The 24,711-nt window shown below is 37.2% G+C and overlaps 1 protein-coding gene and 1 long non-coding RNA gene across 14 annotated transcripts; one reads left to right on the forward strand and one right to left on the reverse strand.

The window, feature by feature from the left end:
- Positions 1–263: 263 nt before the first annotated feature.
- LOC123310682 lies at positions 264–22,266 on the reverse strand. Of its 7 annotated transcripts, XM_044894280.1 has the most exons (10): positions 11,471–11,559; positions 10,179–10,329; positions 8,185–8,240; positions 6,712–6,897; positions 6,469–6,591; positions 5,850–5,891; positions 4,869–5,130; positions 2,735–4,804; positions 2,530–2,673; positions 264–863 (listed from the first exon to the last, which is right to left on the reverse strand). In XM_044894280.1, exons 3-10 carry the CDS (start codon positions 8,191–8,193, stop codon positions 412–414), a joined length of 3,288 nt encoding a protein of 1,095 aa, XP_044750215.1. In that variant the 5' UTR covers positions 8,194–8,240; positions 10,179–10,329; positions 11,471–11,559; the 3' UTR covers positions 264–411. The 7 variants fall into 7 exon arrangements, with proteins under 7 accessions (XP_044750215.1, XP_044750217.1, XP_044750211.1 ...); XM_044894282.1 differs by lacking the exons at positions 10,179–10,329; positions 11,471–11,559 and adding an exon at positions 21,984–22,266 and having other exon boundaries at positions 4,878–5,130; XM_044894276.1 differs by lacking the exons at positions 10,179–10,329; positions 11,471–11,559 and adding an exon at positions 21,984–22,266.
- On the forward strand, positions 8,759–21,081 carry LOC123310683. 7 transcript variants are annotated; one of them, XR_006537395.1, is made up of 7 exons: positions 8,759–8,898; positions 10,494–10,629; positions 11,412–12,245; positions 14,667–15,129; positions 15,203–15,336; positions 16,284–16,522; positions 20,715–21,081. It is a non-coding gene; the product is annotated as an uncharacterized LOC123310683 (long non-coding RNA). The 7 variants fall into 7 exon arrangements; XR_006537397.1 differs by having other exon boundaries at positions 14,667–14,967; XR_006537394.1 differs by having other exon boundaries at positions 14,667–15,336.
- Positions 22,267–24,711: the final 2,445 nt, after the last annotated feature.

The raw sequence follows: 24,711 nt of genomic DNA on the forward strand, positions 1-24,711 counted from the left end.
ATTGCTTCATTGTAAAATCAGTCTAAAAAAGTCAACAACTCGACCAACTATGACAAACCTTTCCAGTCAAGATTACGTAAGTGTGAACATAACCTTAACCAAAAAACAATTTCGACACCATTTCGTTAAAAATCAAAATAAAAGAAGACACGCCCCTTATTTTATCTTAATCAGTATTTGAAAATATTGAAACAACCCATCTATCAGTTTAGAGGTCACCTCAACTGCAACACAGCCTCATTTATATCAGAATAAACAAAAAATAATAAATAAATAAGTCTAATAAACATGAGTATCTTCAGAAATTTGAACGTATAATCCGTACAGACGAAACATCAGTTCTAAATAACTATAATAAATAAATTATTAAAAACTCAACAAGAACTAAAACTACAACTGAGCAGGATTCTCCTAGGTACACTCGATAATATGTAGCGGGGAACTTGATATCACGCTTGGTCTCGTCTCCTTACCACCACGGTGATACTGGTGGTGGTGGTGACTCTGAGGCATAGAGAGGGACCTCGAAAAACCACTGTGCAGCACTGTATGCCCCAACTGAATCTGCTGGGACTTGTGGAAATCCATGGCTTTTATTTCGTTCCTGTAGTCCCTCTTCGAGTTCATAGACTCGAGGAAGTGGAACTGTTGCGATTTGTGGTATTCGATGGTTCTCCTCTCCTTCTCTTGTTCCCTCTCGAATTCCGCGGATTCCATGAAATGCACCTTGGGAGGGTGAAACTCCATCTCAGTGTGGTGGTCTTTCTTCGACTCCCCAAACTCAACGATGTGGCTTGGTGGCGATTTGTAGTAGTCCACAGTTTCGGCCTGTTTGTGATCGGCTTCTTTCAAGTCCGAGGAATCTGCAAAAATGTGGATTTGAGGCTCGAAATCACCGAAAGTTTGAGTAACTAATGGGCAAACTAGTATCTGAAAATATCCTCTGGGTGGTTCGAAAACCACGAGAGGGTTTGACCCAAGATGCTCACTTTCGCTAGACCGCTGACCAAGCCTCTTTTAGGGAGAAATACTTGCAATCGAAAGACGTGTGGAAATAAAGCTAAAAAGAAATGTGACAGAGCGATACATTCTGACAGTTAGGCTGTGATCAAAACACTGAGCTCGCACATCATTGATTCTAAGATGATATGGAAGTACCGAAGGAAACTCAACAAAGTAGACTAGAATAACGTGGTCTGTTCAGCCTGGGCTTCCAGTCACCAGGAGTAAATGAAGAGGACAATACATTTGCCAGGGAAGGAGTAACTAAAAGAAAGAGTTTTAGGAGAAGGAAAAACCAGAAGTGAAATACTCTGGAGGAATCTCCCAATAAGGCTGGAAAACTCCAAGAATGAACTTTAACACTGTGAGATCTGAGAAGCTTCTGGATGTTAGAAAGCATACCTAGCCATTGCTAGCCAACGCAGAATAAAATACTAATGTTCTTCTAGCCATCCCAAACACTGGAGTACATTAGAACTCTGGAACTGGACTGTGAACTGTAGAGAACAACAGATCTCTACAGAGATTTTTTCAGAAATTCTAAGATGATATGGAAGTACCGAAGGAAACTCAACGAAGTAGGCTAGAATAACGTGGTCTGTTCAGCCTGGGCTTCCAGTCACCAGGAGTAAATGAAGAGGACAATACATTTGCCAGGGAGGGAGTGAAACTACAAGAAAGAGTTTCAGGAGAAGGAAAAACCAGAAGTGAAATACTCTGGAGGAATCTTCCAAGGCTGGAAAACTCCAAGAATGAACTTTAACACTGCGAGATCTGAGAAGCTTCTGGATGTTAGAAAGCATACCTATGCTACACTTCGTTACTGGATTTCATTGTAGCCTTAGGAAGCATCTAGTAAAAATAGGTCTGGCAGAGATTAGAGTGCACATTATGTGGAAAGAAGGATGAAACTCCAGCCATTGCTAGCCAACGCAGAAAATACTAATGTCCTTCTAGCCATCCCAAACACTGGAGTACATTAGAACTCTGGAACTGGACTGCGAACTGTAGAGAACAACAGATCTTTACAGAGATTTTTTCAGAAATTAATTCTAAGATGATATGGAAGTACCGAAGGAAACTCAAAGAAGTAGGCAAAAATAATTTGGTCTGCTCAGCCTGGGCTTCCAGTCACCAGGAGTAAAAGAAGAGCGCCAGGGAAGAAGTAAAACTATAAGAAAGAGTTTCAGGAGAAGGAAAAACCAGAAGTGAAATACTCTGGAGGAATCTTCCAAGGCTGGAAAACTCCAAGAATGAACTTTAACACTGCGAGATCTGAGAAGCTTCTGGATATCAGAAAGCATCCTATGCTACACTGCCTTATTGGATTTCATTGTAGCCTTAGGAAGCATCTAGTAAAAATACGTCTGGCAGAAATTAGAGTGCACATTATGTGAGAAGAAGGATGAAACTCCAGCCATTGCTAGCCAACGCAGAAAATTAAAGCCATCCCAGATACTGGAGTTCATTGGAACTTAGAAGTGCTCATTGTCAAACCCGAGTCACCCAGTCAAATAAAATACATACCTGTGGAGTGTGGGCTGACAGCCTGAACCCTAGAAACTCCAGGATTCATCACCCGGCTGACCATTTGCGTCGGCTGATTGCTGGAAACCTCAAACGATTCCCTACGATTCTCTGCCAATTCATCGTTGACCCCAACGGTTAATCCTTGAAAAAAAAAACATAATTTATAACACCAACGCTCCGAAACAGACCTAAACGACATTACCTGTATGTCTTTCCGAATTCTCCGAATGGTTCTTGTGGAAAGAGTCGACCTCCATCTCGTTCTCCCTGTGTTGAGGCATGCAGTTGGTGGATTTCCAGTGCGTCCTCAACCCAGAAGCGCTGATGTAGTTCTTGTTACAGGTGGCGCAAATGTACGGCCTCTCGTTCGTATGGAGGCGCTTGTGAAGTTTCAGATGTACAAACTGCGTGAATTTCGCCGGGCAGTGTTCGCAGTGGTAGGGCTTAGTCCCGCTGTGCAGTCTCATGTGTGTCTTCAGGTTGGAGGTGGACGAGAACCTCTTCTTGCAGATGTTGCATTCGTGCGGTCTCTCGCCGGTGTGCACCAGATGGTGCTTCTGGAGATGGGCCAATTGGGTGAAGGATTTCGTGCATACGTTGCACTTGAACGGCCTCTCTCCGCTGTGCGTTCTCAGATGGACCTTCAGATTCGAGAGTTGACCGAAGGTTTTGCTGCAGACGTTACATTCGTAATGCATCTTGCCGTCTTTCTTCCTCAGTGGGTATCCGAGGCTCTTGTATCCCCTGGACTGACCAGTTGGACTCAAGGACTCCTCCGAACCCTTCGACGAAGTTGGGGATGTTCTATCGTTGTGGGATTGAAGAGGAGTCAGGGGGGTTAAGAGATGGTGCGTTATATTACCGTTCATAATATGTTGAGCCGGTATTACTAAACCTCCGGTGTTGTGGTGTGGTCCGGGTATGAAACCGTTGGTGGAAGATGGCGGAGAGTACGAATTAGAACCAGTCGGCGACGTAGAACTGTGCACCAAAGGAGGCGAATTGTAGAGCGTATAAAAATTGGGCGGTGACGGATTGTTGTATTCTTGATACCCGGGTAGTTGATGCTCCGGCGAAGAGCTTGAAGTCACTTTCATCAACAAAGGACTTGAAGGTCTTGCTGGAGCTCTAACCGTGACTATGTTCGTACTGGAGTCAGGACTCACAGCACTATACCTCTGGCTCTTCTTGTACGAGTACGCCATCTCAGTAGGTGAAGTAGGCGAAGGTGACTTCTCGACGTTCTCGTTATTGTTGGAGTCCGTTCTATTCCTCGAAAGGATATTCTCCAAGATGCTGGAACTGGGCGGGGAGTACCTGGGAGAAAGCAACCTAGGTTGTTTCGAATCAGCTTCGTAGTACTTGGAAATAGGAACTTCTAATGGAGGTGAATCGTACACGATAACGGTGTTAGGAGGACTCACAATTCTCGTGGTCAATTGCGTGTTATTGGCTTCAGGTACTATCGTAGATTCATCTTGATGGTTGCTGGTCGGTTCGTCGTCCAACGTCCTCTTGCAAGGCTTGCAATTGTACGCCTTGGAAATCTTGATTTTCACTTTTCTGTACTCGTTCTTCGACTCCTCGGGGGAAACAGGCTGTATCACCGCCGTTTCTGCGCCGGACGTCTTCCTGCTGAAGTCGAGCACGTAGTTGTTCTCGCTCTCCGAGTCGCTGGAATCCTCAGGAGGAGGAGTTCGTGGCTCCTCCTGGTACATGTTGCTGTGATAACCCTCGTCCGTTCCCTCAGGTAGCTCGGACGGCGTCATCTCGTAGGCTGCGTCATCTTCGTTAACAGCATCTGCCGTTTCGACAATGACGGCTCCAGAGCGTTGCACAGGGGAATCCTCGGTCTGATGATGATTCATCGATAAATCCTCGATGACCGGAGCATTGACGGATAAATCCTCGACGACTGTTTCGGCTGTGTCCATCTCTGTGTGGTGCTGCCTCATCGTCATTACTTCGGGAAGGTGATGCTTGGAGACCAGATGTTGGTCCCCCATCATTGAATCTGTGAAGGGCAGACTCAGGTCGCAAGGTGTTGTTGGTGGCTCGTCATCGGCCCTCATGGATTCTCTGAGATGATGATGGCCACTCTCGTCGTCTTCATGGTGCGAGTCCATGCCGTTTCTTTGGGTGATTATTTCTGAAGTATGGTGATGTATGCTTATTGTTTGTAAGGGGTGCTGGATAGAGTGTACGATCAGTGACTGGTGTTGAATCACAACCTGATGGTCCGATTGGTTTTGGTTAATTTGGGCTTGTTTTTCTGTAATAACCAAATAGAAGTGTTAGGGAAAGAAATATGGTTACAGTCGATTTTGAAAGCATACCATACTCACGTAGTCTCACAATCATCTGATCTCCAGTGATTGGATAGTTCAGTCTATCGGCATATTCTCTACAGTACCAAACTAGGAGCTCTTGATTGGGTAGGATCGGTTTGATAGCGTAGAAATATATATGCATCTTGTGTTGACAAGCGATCAGATTTTGAGATTCTCTGGATGTGGCCGGACTGACATACCTCATCCAGTTGGCCGTCAAAACGTCGGAACAATCGATGTAATAGTACTCATCTCTGGTGTGATATACCTATCGAAGAATCTGATTATGTTGATGTTCAAAAAAAATACGATCTATAATTTAATTACTATACTATTGTTTGGAAGCGGATGGGAATTGTTCGTAGAAAAATTCGACATTGAAATGAATAAAACGTATAGTTAACAAATATTCAAATCGATGAACAAAATCTTCGACCAAAAAATAGCACTCTTCTAACGGTCGACTAGCTCCAAGAACGTTCACGAAAAACAGCACTGCGCGAAAATTATAGTGTCCCAATGTGAAAGATACAGATCTAGACTTAACCAGTTACATCGTGCAAAAATCCAAAAACGCACCAAGCAAATCACTCTGTTGAAATAAAGGACACTCCTTCAAAATGTAGATAGAGAATGGAGAGTAAATTATAGCTTATTTACAAGCTAGATCATCAACGACTGAAATCCTGTTGTTTAAGGATCTTTGTCGAATGCCGATAGTTCAATCGCTTCCTTTTCTTTGAGACACCCTGTATATCGCGAAAATATATGACTTAGTCAACAATTAGATCCACTTCCGACATGAAAACGAGGAGAAAAGCTGGGGGTTTTTCAAGCTTCAATACAACAAATGTTAAAAGTGCCGTGTTAGCAAAATGAAGCAACCTAAACACTAAAACTGGCATAATATGATCATAAGGCAACGACTAACAGCATTTTTACATGGCTGCTCGCGAAAATATCTACAAGGAAGAAGAAAAAAGGTACCTTTTCACCAGTGTAGCATCTGTAAAAACCGCCTTGTTGAACCTGAACGAAAATCAATAATTTTGTTAGAACAGAATAACAATTTTTTTAGGGTCATTTTGAACCTGAATACCGTTTCCGAAGATGTTCAACGTAAAGTTCAAATGTTGGAAATTAAGAAATGAAAATGATTAATAAAAAAAATTGTGATGAAAAACGAACTATCTTCATGAAACTGCATACTCAGTGAACAAATAATTTTTTGAAGAACGAAAAATAAAATAAATATCAATTTTCATAAGATAAATTCAAGTTTGTGATTTCGTATAATTCATTTTCAATAGTATTATTATTACCTGATCGCTGTTCAATACATAATTTTTTGTCTATAATTCAAGTGTGAATAACATTATCGAGAAGCGAAAAAAGCTAATTTAACATCATGCAGCATTAATACTGATTGCAGGAAAGCAGGGTATTTTATTTTAATTGCATCTACAATATCAAATATACAACTTTTATACAAATATTAACATTCAAAACTACAGAGAACACTAAGTTGAATTGAATGAAAAGGCAAATAAAAATGGGATAAGCTTTTCGATATGAAAATTATCAAGCATGATAGTTTCATACTTACCCTCCAAATATATTTCCTATTCACAGAAAAGGGTATCTCATCTTTGGCAATACTTTGTCCTTTCAGAGGACCAAATCTTGTTCCACGAGGAATGTATCCTGTGCTCCACACTCCATTACAGGCCTGTAATCAACGTTTCATTAATCAAAAGAAAATCGCCCATGTTCAAATTCAATTTGAACCAGTTTCGAGTGAATTTTTTCACAAAATTCAATTTACCACAAAGTAGCAGGTTATACTCACATCTACTGCTTGAGAAGGCTTCAATACCAAATTCCTAGGCAGAGATGCGACAGCTCTATCAGAGGCATTTGGATCAACGTCAACATCAGGGACTATGAAAGTCACATATTTCTCGAAATCTTCTTCATTAATATTGTCGATGTTCAGGTCATCAGAACAATGAATTCTGCTGCCTTCCATTGCGTCCTGAAACATTTTTTATTAGCATTTGGTGCGGTTCGAATTCTGATCTGTTCTTCACCAATAAATCGATTTGATGAATGAGGTTTTATTTATTGAAAAACCAACAATTCTAAGTTCAAAATATCAAATCTCTCGGTTGGCCTTGTGAAAAGGAAACTTACCATGAAACCACATTCAAAATTATCACTAAAACATGGAAGAATTATTTTTGGCTTTCAGCCCATATTCTAGACGTTAAGTATTTGAACTGACAATTTCTAAGTTTCTACTGTCAAAAATAAAATGACACATTCTAACTTAATTCTTGAAGATTTCTGAATTTTATCTCATTTTTCTTAATTTCGAAAGCAGCTAGATGTGCTCTGAATGTCTCAGAAAAAGTGTCCCAAAGGACAAGACTAATGAAGTCAGTGTAGGATTTTGCTAGATCATTTTCGTTGTTAGATCATTAGTATTTGTTTAAATTTTTGCTAATTGCTCGAATATTTTATTGTGAGTCCATTGAAGATATCTTCGTTTAGCTTTATAGAAGTAGAATTACATGAATGTGCATGCTGGATAGTAATGTTCATAAAATGTACTTTAGCCCCTTAAAGGTCGAAGTTTTTACCTCTGACATTTGACCTTTACTATCTGATTTATTCGAGTAGATCATTTTATGTTTTCCCTGATTACGTATAGAAATCTAGTAGTCATTTAAGGACAAAATTCTCTTTTATAGACAATGGTTCAAACATGCTTCAATATTAGATCAAATTCGGCTGAGACTACGGTAATTTATTAAAAAAAAATTGCAAATATACGCCTGGAAAAATTGTTGACTTGAGTTCAATCAAAACTGAGCAGTGAAAATGTGATGAAAATGAAAAGATAAAGAAAACCACAATGCTGGCTACTGATAAGATCCAAGTATACGAGATAATTCAAAATGATGGAGAATTATTAAAAGTCTTGATCTCTCAAGATAATTATTGCTCAGTTGTTAGAGCAACCACATAATTGAAAAAAATTGGAAAATATATGCAAAAGATCCTTCTCACAGTGGTGGATTTAAAATAAGCTCAAATGATCGGGTAGTTTATGGAAGACTCAATCAGAAATACATTAAGAGCATCAAATCTCGTTCTCAAGGAGATAAATCCTAATATACTTGAATATAGCCATTTTAGATAGCTGATTCCAAATGGTTATCCTCTTTGATTTTCAAACTTGCAGTGAAAAGATTTAATTCCGAAATTGCTTGAAAATGATTTGCATAGCACAACGTCGAAATGATGAACACATATTTACCTCTCGCATTTTTGTAGCCTGTACAGATTGCAGTTTTTCTTCAAGGCATTTAAGTCCTGCAAGAAAAAAAGATACAATTAGATTCGATACATCAAGAATTTGAATGGGCTGAATCGTTAATCGCAAATTTCGAGCTTATTAATACACATCAGTTTTTCGTCGATTTTGAGCCGAGAAGGTTCCGTAACTGACCTTCATAATTCCTATCGAAAATCAGGGAATCTTCCCCTTCCCCCTCAGTTAACTGTCACCACTGTTTCATTTTCACGTGAGAATAAAACATCTCGAAAAGTTTGGTGATTTCCGTCGGTTTGAAGTTATTTAATTCAGCACTAATATTAGTGCAAGGTTGCATTGCATTACATTAGTATGACGCAGTGTTCGTTCTCACTCGCAAGTGCGTTATGTTTTTGCGGTGCATATCCTATCTTCGTCGCCTTTAGACCTTGGCAACGTTTGCTGCCACGACTGATCTTTCAATGTTAAAACTATTAGAAAATGCAAGTTCATAATGCGATAGTTGTACTGCGATTATTCCGAGAAGTGCAACTGATGCGTTAGCACGAGCGATGCATCAGATTCATCGACAGACTGATATTTGTTGCGTCTAATCTTGCTCAACTCAGCTTAGAGACTAGGATCCTTTCATAACATAAAGATACCCAGTGTTCTCCATCTGAAATTTCATTTATCAAACGTTTTCCACTTCCAAAGGTAAAGTACATGTGATATTTCATCCTACTCCTTTTCAAAAATATACCACTTCCAAATTTCCCTCTTTACTAATCCCTTCTATCTTGGTCCATCATTTCCAAAAATAAAAACCAATCGAATGCAAGCAACTACAGATAAATCGATGAGATTTGGTACAAGAATCCAATGCAATCTGACTAAAGTCCTTGCAACCAACCTTACTTTTTCTGTTTCTCGGAGTTACTCCCCTAGTGCATGAATTTAGTTCAATCAGTGACAACAATTTCAATCTCTATTATGCAATATTTATTAGTTGAAGCATTCCAGGCTGGATTTCTTGTGCCATATTCCACAAGGCTAATATTTCGAAAATTGTATTAATAAAACCTTTGACATGACGAATTTTTCTAGGCTCTAGAAGTGGAAAAAAATTATGAGAATTCGAATCCTAGATCAGAATAACACAGGATTACATAAAGGACTCGATCAAAGTTTCAGTTGATTTTTCCTGGAAAGATCTCTTGCTATGTTTTTATTGGGTTATCAGATATTATTTTTCTAAATTTGCTTACACAACCAGCATTATCCTGATCATGAAAAATCGAAATAAACGAGGAAGTAAGCGACTCCTACTCATAGAAAAAAATTATATGATAACCTCTGAACCGAATGAATATCATTATATAATATTTTGATCCAATCGAGAATGATTTTGAATCTTCTAAGTATCTGACTTTGAGAAAGAAACCGATCTTTTTCCTAAAATAAAAGAAGATTACGGTTATTTCAATCTTAACTTTATATTATGCGAAAAAGTCATGGTCTGATCATTGGATAGATATTTTCAAAAATATCCCCACGAAAAGCCACCCTGATTTCGATATCGAAAAGTCAAGGTCAAGCAGTAAATAGCCATAACATGGATAATAAAATCGATTGTTTACAGTATCACAATAATAAAGTATTCAGAAATTATTGGTGAAAAACAATGATAATGTTGTGGAAATAAAAATTCCATAACCTTGAGACGAACTTGAAATTCACTTTTCTATAAATATGCGCTCCAACATGCACCATGGAAAATTTTAACATGCATCGCTAGGAAAAATAGTACATGATTCTCTAGGCGGTAAACAAAGTCATATTAGCCAATTGATGATCAGAAATGATCCGAAAATATTGCAAAGGTCAAAGTTGAGGCCTCAAGTAGGAGAGTGAATCAGCAGACAGATTAAGAATAAATAAAAACTATGTAATCTACAATGAGTCCAAAACTAGAATCAACAAACATCTCAAATTACCTTGGGAAAGTCAAAGCGATTTCAAAATAGACTCTTTGTTGGGCGTGCTGTTCAGCGGGGTCTGAAACGGAAACGCAGTAGGCGCCATCTTGGATTTCACTTTTGATGATATCGAACCATTTCCAAGTGACATATTGCGAAAATTTTCTAGCTAAAAGTGAAAAACTGTTTTTTCTCTGCCTCACAATGAATTTTGAAACTCACAGGAATCGAAATAATGCGACAAACTGTAATGGTGCAATTTCAATTCTAAAAATAGATCAATCAATAAAATTTTCACTACCACCTTTCATTTTCATTTTTGTGTTTGTCTAGACTGCTGAAAGCATGGAGGCAAGAAGAGCTTGTGTGGAAGTATCGGAAAATCACAAGTACTTCATCAAGAATGAGAAGAAAAACAATTGGAAAATATGATAAAGATCTCACTGAAATGGATGTTGGCAAAGCACAGGTATTTCCATTTCACAATATAGGGTGTAAGCTTTCATCAAATTTCAAATAAGGTTATGTAATTCTTTGACCTGATTCGAATCTTCTTAGGGGAGGAATCAACAAATGTTTCAACTGTAAATTGAAAATTCAGGTATTGAACATCATATTCGGTATGGATTGAAGATTGAAAGGACAACAAATATTGTTGAGATTTATGCATGCCAATCTCATTTGAAAAAAGGTTGAAAATTTGTGGTTTTCATTGATTATTAATATAATAATTTTCGCTTCAAGTAAAGATACATCTATGATATATGTATGAATTTTGCTGAAATTATGTTCATTTCGAATTTCAGAGCTGTTTGAAAGACTCTTTCAAGTACCTACTCGTGTTGATGTTTTGATAGTTACACTGAGCCTTTAACAATTTAAATCGAAATTTTATCTATTCTATATCATTTAATTTGAATTTGACTAACCCCATATATCATTTAAATACTAAATTTTTGAGGGTAATTCTTGAATATACATTAATATAATCTCATATTTCTTGAAATCAGTGAATGATTTGAATTGAATCAGAAGAAAAATTCAGTATTGGACGAAAAAATTTTGTTCATCATTTTTTTCTGTTACTCTCAAACGAAACATGTTGAAATCGGTTTTGAAATTGTTGTTTTGTTTTGGCTTTTCATCGAAAAAAAAACTGTTCAAATTTATGCGCAATTCCAGAAATTTTTTTGCCAAAAAAATTCGGACTTCTCGGCGTGAAAAGATTAATTCTCCTTTCCGCATTTCCAGGAATTCTGAGGGGATTCCCACACGTGCGTGTGTCTGAAATCAAGTCACGCTCTACGCACCTTCACTAGCCGGAGAAAGTCGGAAAATCCGTGGAAATGCACCGAACACAGACACAGTTTGGAACGTCTGGACTCCGACCTAGCACAACACATTCTGTTGTGGGAAATGCAACGTTGCACGTTGTACGACGTTTCCAAGTAATGTTGCCATGTGCGCTGACCTATCCATTTTCGTAGTTGCATTTTGTCAAAACATCACGATTAGACGCAATAATAAAATTTTAATCTCCATTTAATTTGAAGTAGCCACTTGGATATCAGGGCCACCTTGAAGCAGATCGCTCAAAATGCTTACTCTTTCGATAGTTGCAGAGCTTTCGATGAACGTACATTCGAATTTTCATTATTTTTGGGTAAAAAAAATGAAAAAAAAAATTCTACCAACACCCCTAACGTGTGTTCAATGTAATGAATTAAAAATCATCATATTGAAATACTAATTTTTTTTTTCAATTTATTAAGAACTGAAGTTTTGATTTATTGAATAAATTCAATACAATTTCAACCCTTTCCAGAAGAAAAAGTAAAAATATTCACCTTTCGACAATCTGACTTCTTTTGGTCCTACTTTTTTAAGTCACCATGAATATCTGCAAGAAGTGTTCTATTTTGGCCTTGAAATCCGCATTTTTTTCAGCTAAAAATAGCACGAATCTACTAGATAAACAGAACGTCAATTGAAATACGCAGTAACTATTCCAATGAAGTAAGTCCTTATTTCCTGTTATGAGCAAAAATTCAAAACAGTATTATTGTTTGTTTGAACTGCAACCAGGTAAGGATTTGTTGTCGTTTTCAATATTGCAGCAGTAATTGTGTACCGTAATTGTATATAATCGAATGTACATAATTTATTCAAGGATTTTTATAAATATGATACAACATCTTTAAAAAAAGCTCTGGATACAAGTGAAGAACTCAATCAAAACTTATCCAATCTTATATTGGTTGGAAATATTTTTGTGGTTCAGGTTTGAGAAATATTTCAAAGGACCATAATGGTTTTTCAATTTCAACTTTCTCATCTGAAGGTAACAGAAAAATAGGAAATTTATCTGAATGCAATCACATCAGAGTTGTTTAACATAATTTTTTTCCTATCTGTCAATATTTTCCTATTATTTTTATACCTAGATTAGATTATAGATTGTACCTGAATGTTCATAATTTCATCCTGGTTCTGAGATGTACCCAAATAAATGAGAAAATTGCGCATCCACCATTTATTCCAATTGTTACGTAAAATATTTCCGACACTCAATTTTTCACACAATTATCCCAATAATAGTTGCTACTACGTAGAAAAATTCGATATAAATAGAGTTATGATAGTGATATCTGGTTCAGATCATGATGTGTGTAGTGGAGAGCAGTGAGATTATAATTGGTCATGTAGTTTAGTGGAAAAAATCAGAAATCATCGTAAAATCTATTGAAGGAACCAATTTTTGAATGATTTCTGCAGGTAAGGATCATCTTTGATTATTCATGGATAAATATTCGTTTTTGTTTAACCCTGTGTGTCTACGATGTTGTTGTCAATATGCCTCTGAAATACTTTCCATATTTCTTTAAAATTTCGGTTAAAATCTCGAATTAATTTGAGGGAGAGTAATTTATCAGTTAATTTTTTCAGAATATTTTATGACGTATACTGAGGAAAGTGACAAATTGTCTGATTTTTCGATTTTTTACTCACTAAAAGAGGCTTCTTTCATATCGTGAATATTGAGTTTAATAATAATAATTGTTCAATAAAATTGTGTCCAATGTGTTTTAATCAAAACTGGTCATGCACGAACTATTCCTCCATGTATCCTCTTTCAGATATCAATTATCGAAATTCCAATTTATCTGTCGATGTCAGGGCATCGTCAGCTTCAAACAAAACAAAAGTGAAACTCTTCATGTCAGATCGATGAGGGTTCAACGCCCTCCCTAGCTCAACTCCGGGAAACTGGAAACGCCAAATTTATTTCAGCTGAACCCAGGTCGTGTCCCACAACAAATTCAACTGAAATTGTTAAAATTAAGGGCCCGTTCTTCAGTGACGATTAAAATGTATCGATTAAGTCGTAGTATTCGAAAATCGATGACAATTTGAAAATTTGACACCGTCGCATTCGGCAATTTGCAACCTCGATAAATTTTTATTTGGAGCAATTTAATTATTGAACAATTGAATTCTGTCGAACTTCCTCCGAGATGATATTGGTTCAAATTTGAGACAGAATCATGAAAATGATCGATTAGATCGATCAAATCGATGAATTATGTCATTATCGAGAATTGCGCATGCACCATTCTGCAACCCTGCTGGATTTATCGGATAATATCAATTTCAATCTTGGTAATTGATTGAAATTCGAAGATATTGAAATATGAGCTAATATTTAGAACAATTCGAGTCCATATCGAGTAAACAGAGTGTTTTCTCGAGCTTAAAAACCCTTGAAAACGAAAATTAGGTTTCTCCTGATTGTTACGATATGTTATGATTAGCCTGAGGCCGTTAACCTGAACCGATGGTGGGTCGTAAAGCCAAAAGTGGAACAAGGAACAGCTCTAGCCCTCCCGTTCTAGATCTAGAACTGCGATGTTCCTGTTCCTGGATAAACGTTGCAAGAGGCCGTTGAACTGCTATCGATTTTGCCATGCAGTTTCACTTTTATTTTGTTTCATTCGGATTTTGGGTGGATCCCTCGTGAACAAGATCTATTTTCAGGGTAAAGATACATTTTTTGAGGTGGGGGGACTGATAAGATTGCTCAGCAGGAGGAAAATTGAGAAAAAAATACGTACTCGGACATGTTTACTTCAATTCCAAATTTACTCTGTAAGTTATCGAAAAAAACCCTTTTTATTTCATATTTTTGGAAATTTGAGGAGACGGTTTATTTTTTATGGAGAATCTCTGAAACCAGGCAGGAAAAAATTTATAACCTTCTTTAGATCATCAGAGTTTTCGTTTTGAAGTATGTAGAGATTCTTGGGAAATGTATTGAAACCCTTAGGCTACTCTGAACCTACAAATGATATTTTTGAAAGCTTTTCGAAGCTATTCAACGCATCAACAAGGTGCAAGAAATTTTTAAGCGTCCTTTCAGACAGATAAATGACTCAACTCTTCTTCAAATCTTTGTGTGCTTATCTCAAATGAAAAAGTTTACTTCTGTCGTAATTCCCAGAGTTTTAGTGGCGCGTGCAGAAGCTCTCCTGCCGTCTCCATGTGATATTGTTGACAAACAAAACAGAATTTGGGGGTGACTAACCTCGCCGACTATCCGGATGAATGGGAAAGGTCCGGGTTTGACCCCCAGTGACCTGGCCTAACACTTTCCATGGTAACCGGCACGCAAGTCGACGAGCTCTTGGATCCGATATCGATTAACAGTTCACGAGAACGGCTCTATCGGAAGATAACAATAAGATTTACGGAAACTCCATTATTGGCTTTCATCTCAAGCAAATTCTTAATTGTCGACTTCAATTCCAGGGTAAGTATGTGGCAGCATCTCACAGAACTCAAGAAAGGGAAATAAGTGGACTAAGACATATACAAATTGGCCTTCCTGTTTCCAAATTATCCAAAATCCGAACCGTCCACATCCCCGGACAGTCAGCATTGACACTGATCCAATTTCGAGAGCCTAGTCAAGGTGTGTAGGTCACCGGCTATCTTTCGAGGCCAAAGCCAGAGATGCGCACTGTCTAATCACTCTCTCCATTCAGGAAGCGGCTTAGCGGAAGGGTGGGAGCTACGTTGAGTAGTGGCGAAGGTGGCGCCGCCAACCGTCGAGTCGACGAAGGCGTTGGAAGTTGGAAGCTTGACCTGGATACGCTATTTGTGGACCGAAACGTTGAAGGTTAGAACGCGATATATGGACGCCTAGACGTGTCCAGTGTATGTGGACCGTTATGTTGGATGTACGATGTTATTATCTAGTCAGAATTGTTGCGAGGGGTTCGTTTTGTGTTTGATTTGAATCATCGATTATTATCGATCACTTATTTTGGGGTGGCAACGACGACAATGGGAAGGATTTCCATTTGGAAAAAGTAAGAAGCATTTGCTATTCAAATGATGAATGAAAGAGCTTGGTACTTGAAATTTTTAGGATGATATAAGGGTAGAAATGTGCCAGTTCAGTTCTTCAATTGGCCTAATCCGCTCAATGGTCTCGGAGTTATAGACCCCAACAAAAAAAATTTAATATTTGAGATAAAACTGATACAATTAATAAAACCTCAGTGAAAAGTTGTAAAATACCAACACGAAATCTTGTCTAAACTTTCAAATGAAAATGAAATTAAATATCTCAGAAACTCTTTGGCATATGACGCTAAAATTATCCAAGAACCCAAGAACCTTCAAGCCTATATATTAAAACAGACCACCAATTTTCTCCTGGATCGAATGTATATTTTAGATATGGGGAATTGGAAAATATTTTGTCTGCTATTCGAGCATCGTTGGGAGAGTTCAGCAGCTGGATGGGTGATCGTTCTGAGTTATGAATCTGTTTCTGTAACTATCTCATTGACAGCGTCACTTTGAACTACTTATCGTAAATAGTTACGGATTCCTGTAAGCTACAGACCACTAAAAACCGTCCAGAATTGCAATTTTCCTGTGAGCTTATGAAAAGTTACAGATTGGCTCACAGATTAAAGCAAAATACCACCATAAATCTCGAAATCTCCACCCATTTCTGTGATATGAGGAGTTATAGTTGGGCTTCGAATCGATAAATTGGCTTATTTGCGACTCCAAAACTCAAAAAAAAATCAATTCAATTCAGGCCTTACTTAGGGACTAACTCCGCACTATCAAGAATGAGGAAATGCTTAGTGAATGTGCCGGCCTAGCTCGGATGTCAACATTGAGACCAAAAGTTCAATAACCGACATACTCTCCGCCTTCTCCCACCGTTCCCCAGACCTGTCTGGAGTTACGAAAGCTGCCACAGCTCGCTGAATTCTGCAACCGGAACATATGGCTTTTGAGTTCGATGGCTCCATCAACGGCCTCGGTGAATGACGAAGATCAAGGTAAATTTGTTTGTACAAGCTGGGATGGTGATACGCAATAATAGAGTTCATGACTCCTGCTGTCTATCGAGTTACGCAGTTTTTCCTGATCGATCTTATTAAATGAACGAAGTTTTGGATCATACAGATTTACGTATGATACGTCTATCTGCAAGTCGGTATTTTTCTCGAAAATTAATAATCCGGGCACTTCCTTCCCCTGTGCATTCGTGATCTACGACCTCGAAATAATCAGAAAAATGACCAAGGTGAAAATAGGTCGATGTTAATTTTTTTTTCGATAACCACCACATGCCTCATGAAATTATTCATGTGATGGAAGTTTTTTTTCAAGTTCTATCGACTCGGGTCTTTTTTCATATGGATTTGAGGTCGTAGATTCCGAATATGTAATCAGTTTTTCTCCAAGATCAGGATTTTGGGAAATAAATCATTTTTCGTTGAAAATTTCAAGAAATTTGGTCGACTTTGAAGAGTTGTAGCTCCCAGAAAAATAGCACTGGACATATGCTGATTTTTTTGCTGATAGGTTAATCCTTCGCTAATAGAAATATTCAACATTCATTCACCTACCACTAACAGTTCAGATTTTATGATTTTTCGGCGAAGGTCCAAAATTTCGAATTTTCCATAGACCATAACATGAAAACTAATCCTTTCATCAAAATTCTGTTTGCATATTCGTAATCTACGCCTTCGATTCAGTGAATACTTCAATTTTGGTGGAAATCGGAGAAAAATTTTTTTTTTTTTAATTTTCCATACATATGTATGGAAAAATTGCAATTTTCAGAAAAAAAATTTTGGTCTCCGATCGAAACCAAATTTTTACTGTCGGCTATTTCGAGGTCGTAGATAACGAATATGCAAACAGATATTTTTAAAAGAATCTATTTTTCAAGTTATGGTCGATGAAAAATTGGAAATTTTGGACCTACGCGAAAAAAATCATAAAATCTAAACAGTTCGTGATAGATGAATGAAAAATGGTTTTTTCTATTCGCGAAGGATCAATCTATGACCAAAAAATCATCATATATAAAGTGCCTCTTTCCATTTGCAAAGGAAACCGCGAACAGTTTAGATTTTATGTTTTTTTCCGCGAAGGTCCCAAATTTCCGATTTTCCATCGACCATAACTTGAAAACTAATCCTTTCAGCAGAATTCTGTTTGCATATTCGTAATCTACGCCCTCGATTTGGTCGGTGGTTCATTTTTGGTGGAAATCGGAGAGATGAGATTTTTTGCCAAATTTTCCATACATATGCATGGAAAAATTGCGATTTTTTCGAAAAAAATTTTTGTGCTCTGATCAAAACCAAATTTATTCTATGCACTCATTCGAGGGCGTAGATTAAGAATATGCAAACAGATTTTTGCTACAACGATTATTTTTCAATTTATAGTCGATGGAAAATTCGCGATTTTGGATCTTCGCGGAAAAAATCATAAAATCTGAACTGTTCGCGATAGATGAAAGAGAGTTGGTTTTTCTATTTGTAAAGAACCAATCTATCACAGAAAAAATCATCATATGTTCAGTTATATTTTTCTGGCTGCTACAGCACCTCAAAGTTGACCAAATTTTTGAAAATTTTCCACAAAAAGTGATTTATTCCGCAAAATACTGATCTTGGAAAAAAAATAATTGCATATTCTTAATCTACGACCTCGAATTGATAAAAGCTCATTAGGAGAAGATCTAATTGGAGTTGGGAGAATATATTCATATAAAAATTAAAAGCCACCCCTAAATATTCATTCGCAAGAAAGTTTTCTTCATATTCATATTTCACAAAAAACAATTAAGTTTGTATAGCTTGATTCGTTCGTAACAAACAAGGTCTCCTGAAATTTCCGCTCAAATTCGCGGTTTTTGAGAAAAATTACGGATTTCGCGAATCGGCTGAATCCATACCGACAGGTTGATCATTCTGAGCCACAAGAACAAAGCTATCTCCGCCGACCGACGCTGGAAGTTCACTGACCTGCCCCAGTGCCCTACAAATTGGCGAGAAGTAACACATAGAAAAACTGCAAACGCATTACGTATTCGGCCGAGCCATCAGTCATCGACTTGGTGGATTCGCGAATTCCATACAGTTACACCTTACGAATTGGAAATTTTCGTCTTTGTGACGTCGCTGAACTGACCTACAGCCAACATTCCGGAGAAATTTTGGATGCCGGAAAATTGGGGGCTCGAAAGACTACACGTTTAATGGCATCAGAGCCTTACACCTTTTCAGTTCGATACGAATATCAGCCCTTCATCCTTGATAGGTTTTCCAGACTCTCACATAAAGTAAAAACAGCACCTGACTTAGCTTTGGTACTTGTCAAAGTATAATGTAGGTCTTTCAAATAATTCTTTTGAGCACTCCCTGCTTAGATACAGCTCCACAAAGATGGCATCTGAAAAGTAATTTGAAACTTTTTAAGTTGTTCCTAAAAAATCAACAATCCCATTCCTAGGGTGCTGTATGTAATCAGAAGTTTCTCCAAAAAGTATATATGAAAGACTCACACTATTTTTCGACAAGTAATTATCTATTCTATTCATCAACACCCTCGTATGTTTTGCTATAAACCTAACTCAACAGAACCATAACCTAACCTAATCATAATAAAATTAGGGCATAATAAACAATTAACATTATCCAGATAAACTTGAAAATTGAAACATCAAAGTGGCGTCATTTCCAAACCAATGGATTTCAGAAATTCAAACCACTTCAAATGAACTCGCAGCTCGTCAAATTATTTGAGATAGAACCCACCCTGAACACAAAATCTAGCCTCCAGACTTAACTTTGGAATTTCAATGTGGCTAAAGTTTTATTGAATTCAGCTCGTCAAAATCCAGTCGCTTAATTTCAAACAATCATATAGTACCTAACCGTATGAACCAATAAAAAAGCTTTAAATATTCATACTCTGAAAGCTTTTCCTTGATGGAGAGTCCACTGTTAAAGATTCGATGATGGACTACTTAGTGACATCAAATCTAGCCTGCTGAAGGGTTGGAATTTGCACCGTCCGTCTTCCACTGTTTGCACTCCAATAATCGGCAATGAAATGCCACCAACATTGACATCTCAACATATGCTCGAATGCTTCTCAAACATCCCCGAAGTTAAACCCTGTCTTATCCCTTAGGATTTGAAATACTCCTGACAATACTCAGGTGGTTTACCAGTGCCCCAAACAAACAATTGGCAGCTGAGGAAGTCGCAAGAATGAGCACTCGCTGATATATATCCTTTCCGCAAACACATCAAGTCCAGCAAATGAACTTTGAGGTTGCAAGATGCCGATTTTTGCGATATTTGTGCAAGTGGGGGTCATATTTCTCAACTAAAATAAGAAAGACTCAGTCTTCACCCTTATCAACGGTTCTTCGTGAAATTGAAGCCATTAGAAATGATGACAGATATTCAGAAAGAATATTATGAGCAAAACAACACATAACTGTAATCTAAGGCTTCAAATTTGTGGAGGAAGGTAAACGATAGGACACAAATCAGTTCCCAATAAATCTGCCAATATCAATGATTCAAAGAACCTATGGAAATGGTTGTTTTTCAATTATTCTATTTGTTAAAAACCTCTAGAGTTCATAAGGTAATATTTGCATATACTTTCATGCCACGTATTCGATTTGAGTTATAAATTTCAACAAGATTTCCTGTCCAATTTTTTTATAAATTGGGATTTTTTAAATCTTACGTTTCACAGATGGTACATCTTTGCAGATTCTTTACACGAATCTGTTATTATGGAACTAGAAAAAAATCTGTTATAGGCGACTGAAAATGATGATGTGGCAATCTTAGTACCTACTTCAATGGACAGGTTAGCTAACGGTAAATCTATGCGTGACTGGTGGAGTAGCAGACAAGAGTGGATGTATTATTTACCCTTCGTCAAACCCTTGGTTTTCAGGGATCTGGAGTACTTACCGCTATTTTTTTGTCAATTCAAATCTGCATTTTCAAAAGCAAGACAAACACAGTTCAAACGACAGTTCCACGAAAATTATGGAAGATACACACTTTGTGTATGTTTTAAAAGCTCAAATGTATACGAGTATTTCTATAAAAGACATAATTATAATATAGTCGTCTCTGTCTTGTAACCAGTCCTACTTATCATAACAAAAAAGTTGCCCTTATATATTATTCATTTCAGGAAGAAATGTCATCCATTGGAAGAGGAAACTGAGAAAATGTTGGCGAACCTGAAATCTCCTGAAACTATTAACCAATCGATCTGTTTTTGAGGGTTATTGGTGGGAGATAACAAGACTAGCAAAGATGCTTCAGTGCGCAGGTTTGAATACAGCAGAACATCAGTGATTCTGCGCGTTAACAACATAGCCGCATGCACATGACCAAGATCAAAACTTCAATAGGGTAATCTAGCATTTCCAATTATTGTCAACTCTATATATCATCTACTGAGAATTTTGTGAAACTGTGATTATAATGTTATTTTAGTTTTTGATTTCTCAAAAAATCAGTTATGTATTTGATAAAAATAAAATGTATTCAATAGCCTCAGGTATATTTTCTTTGCTTCCATTCAACTCTTTATTGTCTCATGAGAGCGATACCCAGTGAAATCATCTACGGAAAAAATTTACAGGATTCATATCCCGAAGGTCAAAACTCTTGTAGAATCATCGAACATGACAATCTCGATTACCTCATAGCCGTTGTATGTACGATCGGCAAAAATTGATTTATGAGATCACAATCGAGTCTGTCGAGTCCAACCTTCTCAATACTATTGAGGAGGTGTTGAACTCGCAGTTGATTACATCATGCGGAACATCCAAATAGACGATCGAAAAAGGATAATGATAGTCGGGGACCTTGGAGGTTTCAATAACGTACGAATCATATTGTTACCCTGTTGGATTCGTTAATTTTTTTGGTCGTTGCTTCGATAATCAAACTTATTGGGATAAATGAAGGATCAAGGACCCGCCAGAGGACCATTTTGGATTTCGTTTTCGGAGTTTTATGTGAATAATGCAATTTTGTAAATCAAATTCAACTGGTGGGTTTTTTATGACAGTTCTTTCAATTAGGGAACTTAACTGCTATAAAAGGAGGTCATGTCTATTATTGTCAACACAGTGTTAAGAAGGATAGGTCATGGAGAGTCAATTTTGAGTGAGATTCAAGCAATCTACTTCGTTTTCTAGATATGTAATATATTGAAGAATAAAGTGTTTCTGTTAATTATTGTCAAACGAATTGATGTCAAAGAATAAATCGTTAGAAATATTGTTTTGTATTGAATATTCCACATATGAGTTGAGTGCTAACTTGATAACAAGATTCAAAACATTGTTTGTTATTATCTGTATCTTTTTGGATTCGATGAATAATTTTCAAGAAGGAATCTCCTGTTTTGCTCCTTCCTGCACACTGCGTCTTCTTGTTATCTTACCTTCGTGACAGTCCTTCGGAGGGGAATATAAAATCCAAGGTATCCAAAAAATTTTGACAGTTTTTGGTACTACACCTAAATAAAATCACAACACGACGTTAATCCAACTGTCACAAAACGGGTTAGCCAGAGTATCACAATTTCGCTCAAAAAGTTCGGGGTTCACTTGTCGAACTGGGGTGGGGGTGCGACACGGGGTGTTTAGTTAGCGCGTGTCTTCGGAGATGTCAGACATATCGACTGTAGTTCAACCTCCTTGAATGTCTTGACGATACTGACGATGATGGGATGGTAAACTTGACCATGACGATGGTAACGCGGCGCAGGAGCGGTAGTACGAGGTACTTCTTCGGTACCGTTAGGTATAGCCGGTCAACAACCTCCGAATTATCGAATTCTCTGTTCCATCTCGGCAGATTATTACCGAGGAGGTATGGTTCCTACCTGTCCTCCTGAATCTGTTTATGCAACTGCTCGCGAGTTAGGTGGAAGACCTTCATTTTCATCCGAATCGATATGCGATATGCACTTCAGAGGTTGAGGAAGCCGAATTGGGATAGATAGGTTTTAAGTTTTATGTGAAAAATATTCTTTATGTGTAGTCAAAGTCTCTCGTTTTGTAAGATATTCGAGATTTTCAAAAATTCAAAAAAATTAAACCCTTTACCATTCTTTTTCGTGGTAAAACTCCTCATGAGGGCAGTTTTCCAATCTGTTTTTTGAAAAGTATTCCTAGATAGTCGCGGTATCGAATATATTTTTATGTTTTTTGAGGCGCATGTACCTATAGTTTTTTTTTCAATAAAAATATAACTCAAATTTCCTGTTTTGATAATTTTTTCCTGGCTCTAACCTAACTTGGTGTGAAAAACTATGGTTACCTGTAAAAAAATAGTAAAAAAATATTCATGCCTCTTTCATTGAGATTCCAAAATGATACAACTAATTGTATTTCCAGCATTTTATAGAAAAGGAATTCCTTCTAGAATGAGTCGAGACCAGGTTTGATGTTAACCTTGTTTTTGAAATTTTTAGCAACTGAAAAGAGACGTACAAGCAGTATAAAGCAATAATTCTTTGATTTAGAGTCTTGCCACGAAAAAGAGTGGCAAAGGGTATGATTTTTTCGAATATCTCGAAAAAGTGAATTCAAGAATTTAATTAATTCCAGAATATTATCATCCCACTTCATCCAATTTAATTTTTTGAGAGATTAAAATTTTATTAATCGCCTCTGATACTCTATATCTATAGAACCATCATGTTTTCCTTACTTATAACTGGAAAATTGACAGAGAAAAATCCAAAAATTGCAATTTTTTATATGTATAGGGTGCAGAAAAAGTCATAAAGAGAAATTGTTAATATAAAGGAAGGATATTTGAGATTGATGAAATTGGAGAAGATAAACTGCACCTCAATGAAGAGAAAGAGGGCAAATCAAAGACAAATATTTTGATGTGAGAAAATGTCAAACAGCGTGTCCAAAATTTGAGATATGACATCACCCCTTTTTTTCGAGGGCAATTAATTTTCTTATGACTATTTTACCAATAAAACACGCCTGCCAAATATCTGATTCTTATTCCTCGTCGTTAAAAAGATATTCAACAAACATCAACTAATTCGAAAATGAAGAAATCTGATTGGAAATAATAATAGAACAATTTAGGTGGTTCAAAAATGGAATTTCTCCAGAGATTTGTTTATCAATTCTTGTCAAACAAAAGATTCAGGTAGATAAGGCATTTTTGCAATGGTAAATAAACGTTGTTTCTGACAAAACGAGAAACTATAATAAATGGCCTTGCTAATTTTCGCTTAACAAGATGTTACTCTATTTTCCTTCAACTTTTGTGTGAAAAACAATGATATCTGAACAAATAACTCTCAACATTTCATTTTTAAACCTCCTGAATTCTCATTGAGTTCCGACAATTTTGCAGTGATGCATATTTTAACTGAAAACCACTTTTTTGATGAAATCTTCGCGAATGTTTCGATTGAAACATTTGAATAATTATATCATTATCTAACATTAACTGATAAAGTTGAACTCTAGCCAGAAATGAGTGTCCAAATTGAACTAACTACATTCTCCTAAATTGCTATTTTTTATATCATATATCATTATTCCCAAAATGCAGGTAAATATTTCAATTTTCTCTTCTCCACATGATAAAATAGGCAAATACCTCAATTAAAAAAAAAACAGTGAGCGAAAAGCTGATTTTTTTCCGAAAATATCTACAGTCTACATTTGATGCATGCAATATATGTGCGTGTGAGGAAAAACTGTTATTTTCTATCGCATTGCCAAAAAAGAAGTCGTTGACTTTGTACAAAGCTCCCATAGAGGTCTTTGACATCCAAGGACCAAGGTAACGCCAACATTCGTTTGTTTTAAAAGATCGAAATACCGTACGAAAAGAAGGCGAGTAAACCCAGTGAAATGCCTTTCTCTTTTGCCTCTCCGAACCACTCTGCATCAGCTCGGGATTGCCAATTCCGTACCCGCGTTTTTGTTTCCAGCCGCTGTTTCGGCGAAGTGTAATGAACGCATTATGAATCATTACGGCTGACGAAAAATACATCGTATAATCTCACTTTTCGGCGTAATCCGGAGATTTCATTGAGTCACACTCCGCGAATACGGGCAGAAGTGTCACTTGCGCGAGGGATCAAGTTACTCGCTTGATCGCTCATCGAAGTCTCCGATAGCGGCGGC

Source organism: Coccinella septempunctata, chromosome 4, assembly GCF_907165205.1.
Source record: "Coccinella septempunctata chromosome 4, icCocSept1.1, whole genome shotgun sequence".
NCBI lineage: Eukaryota > Metazoa > Arthropoda > Insecta > Coleoptera > Coccinellidae > Coccinella > Coccinella septempunctata.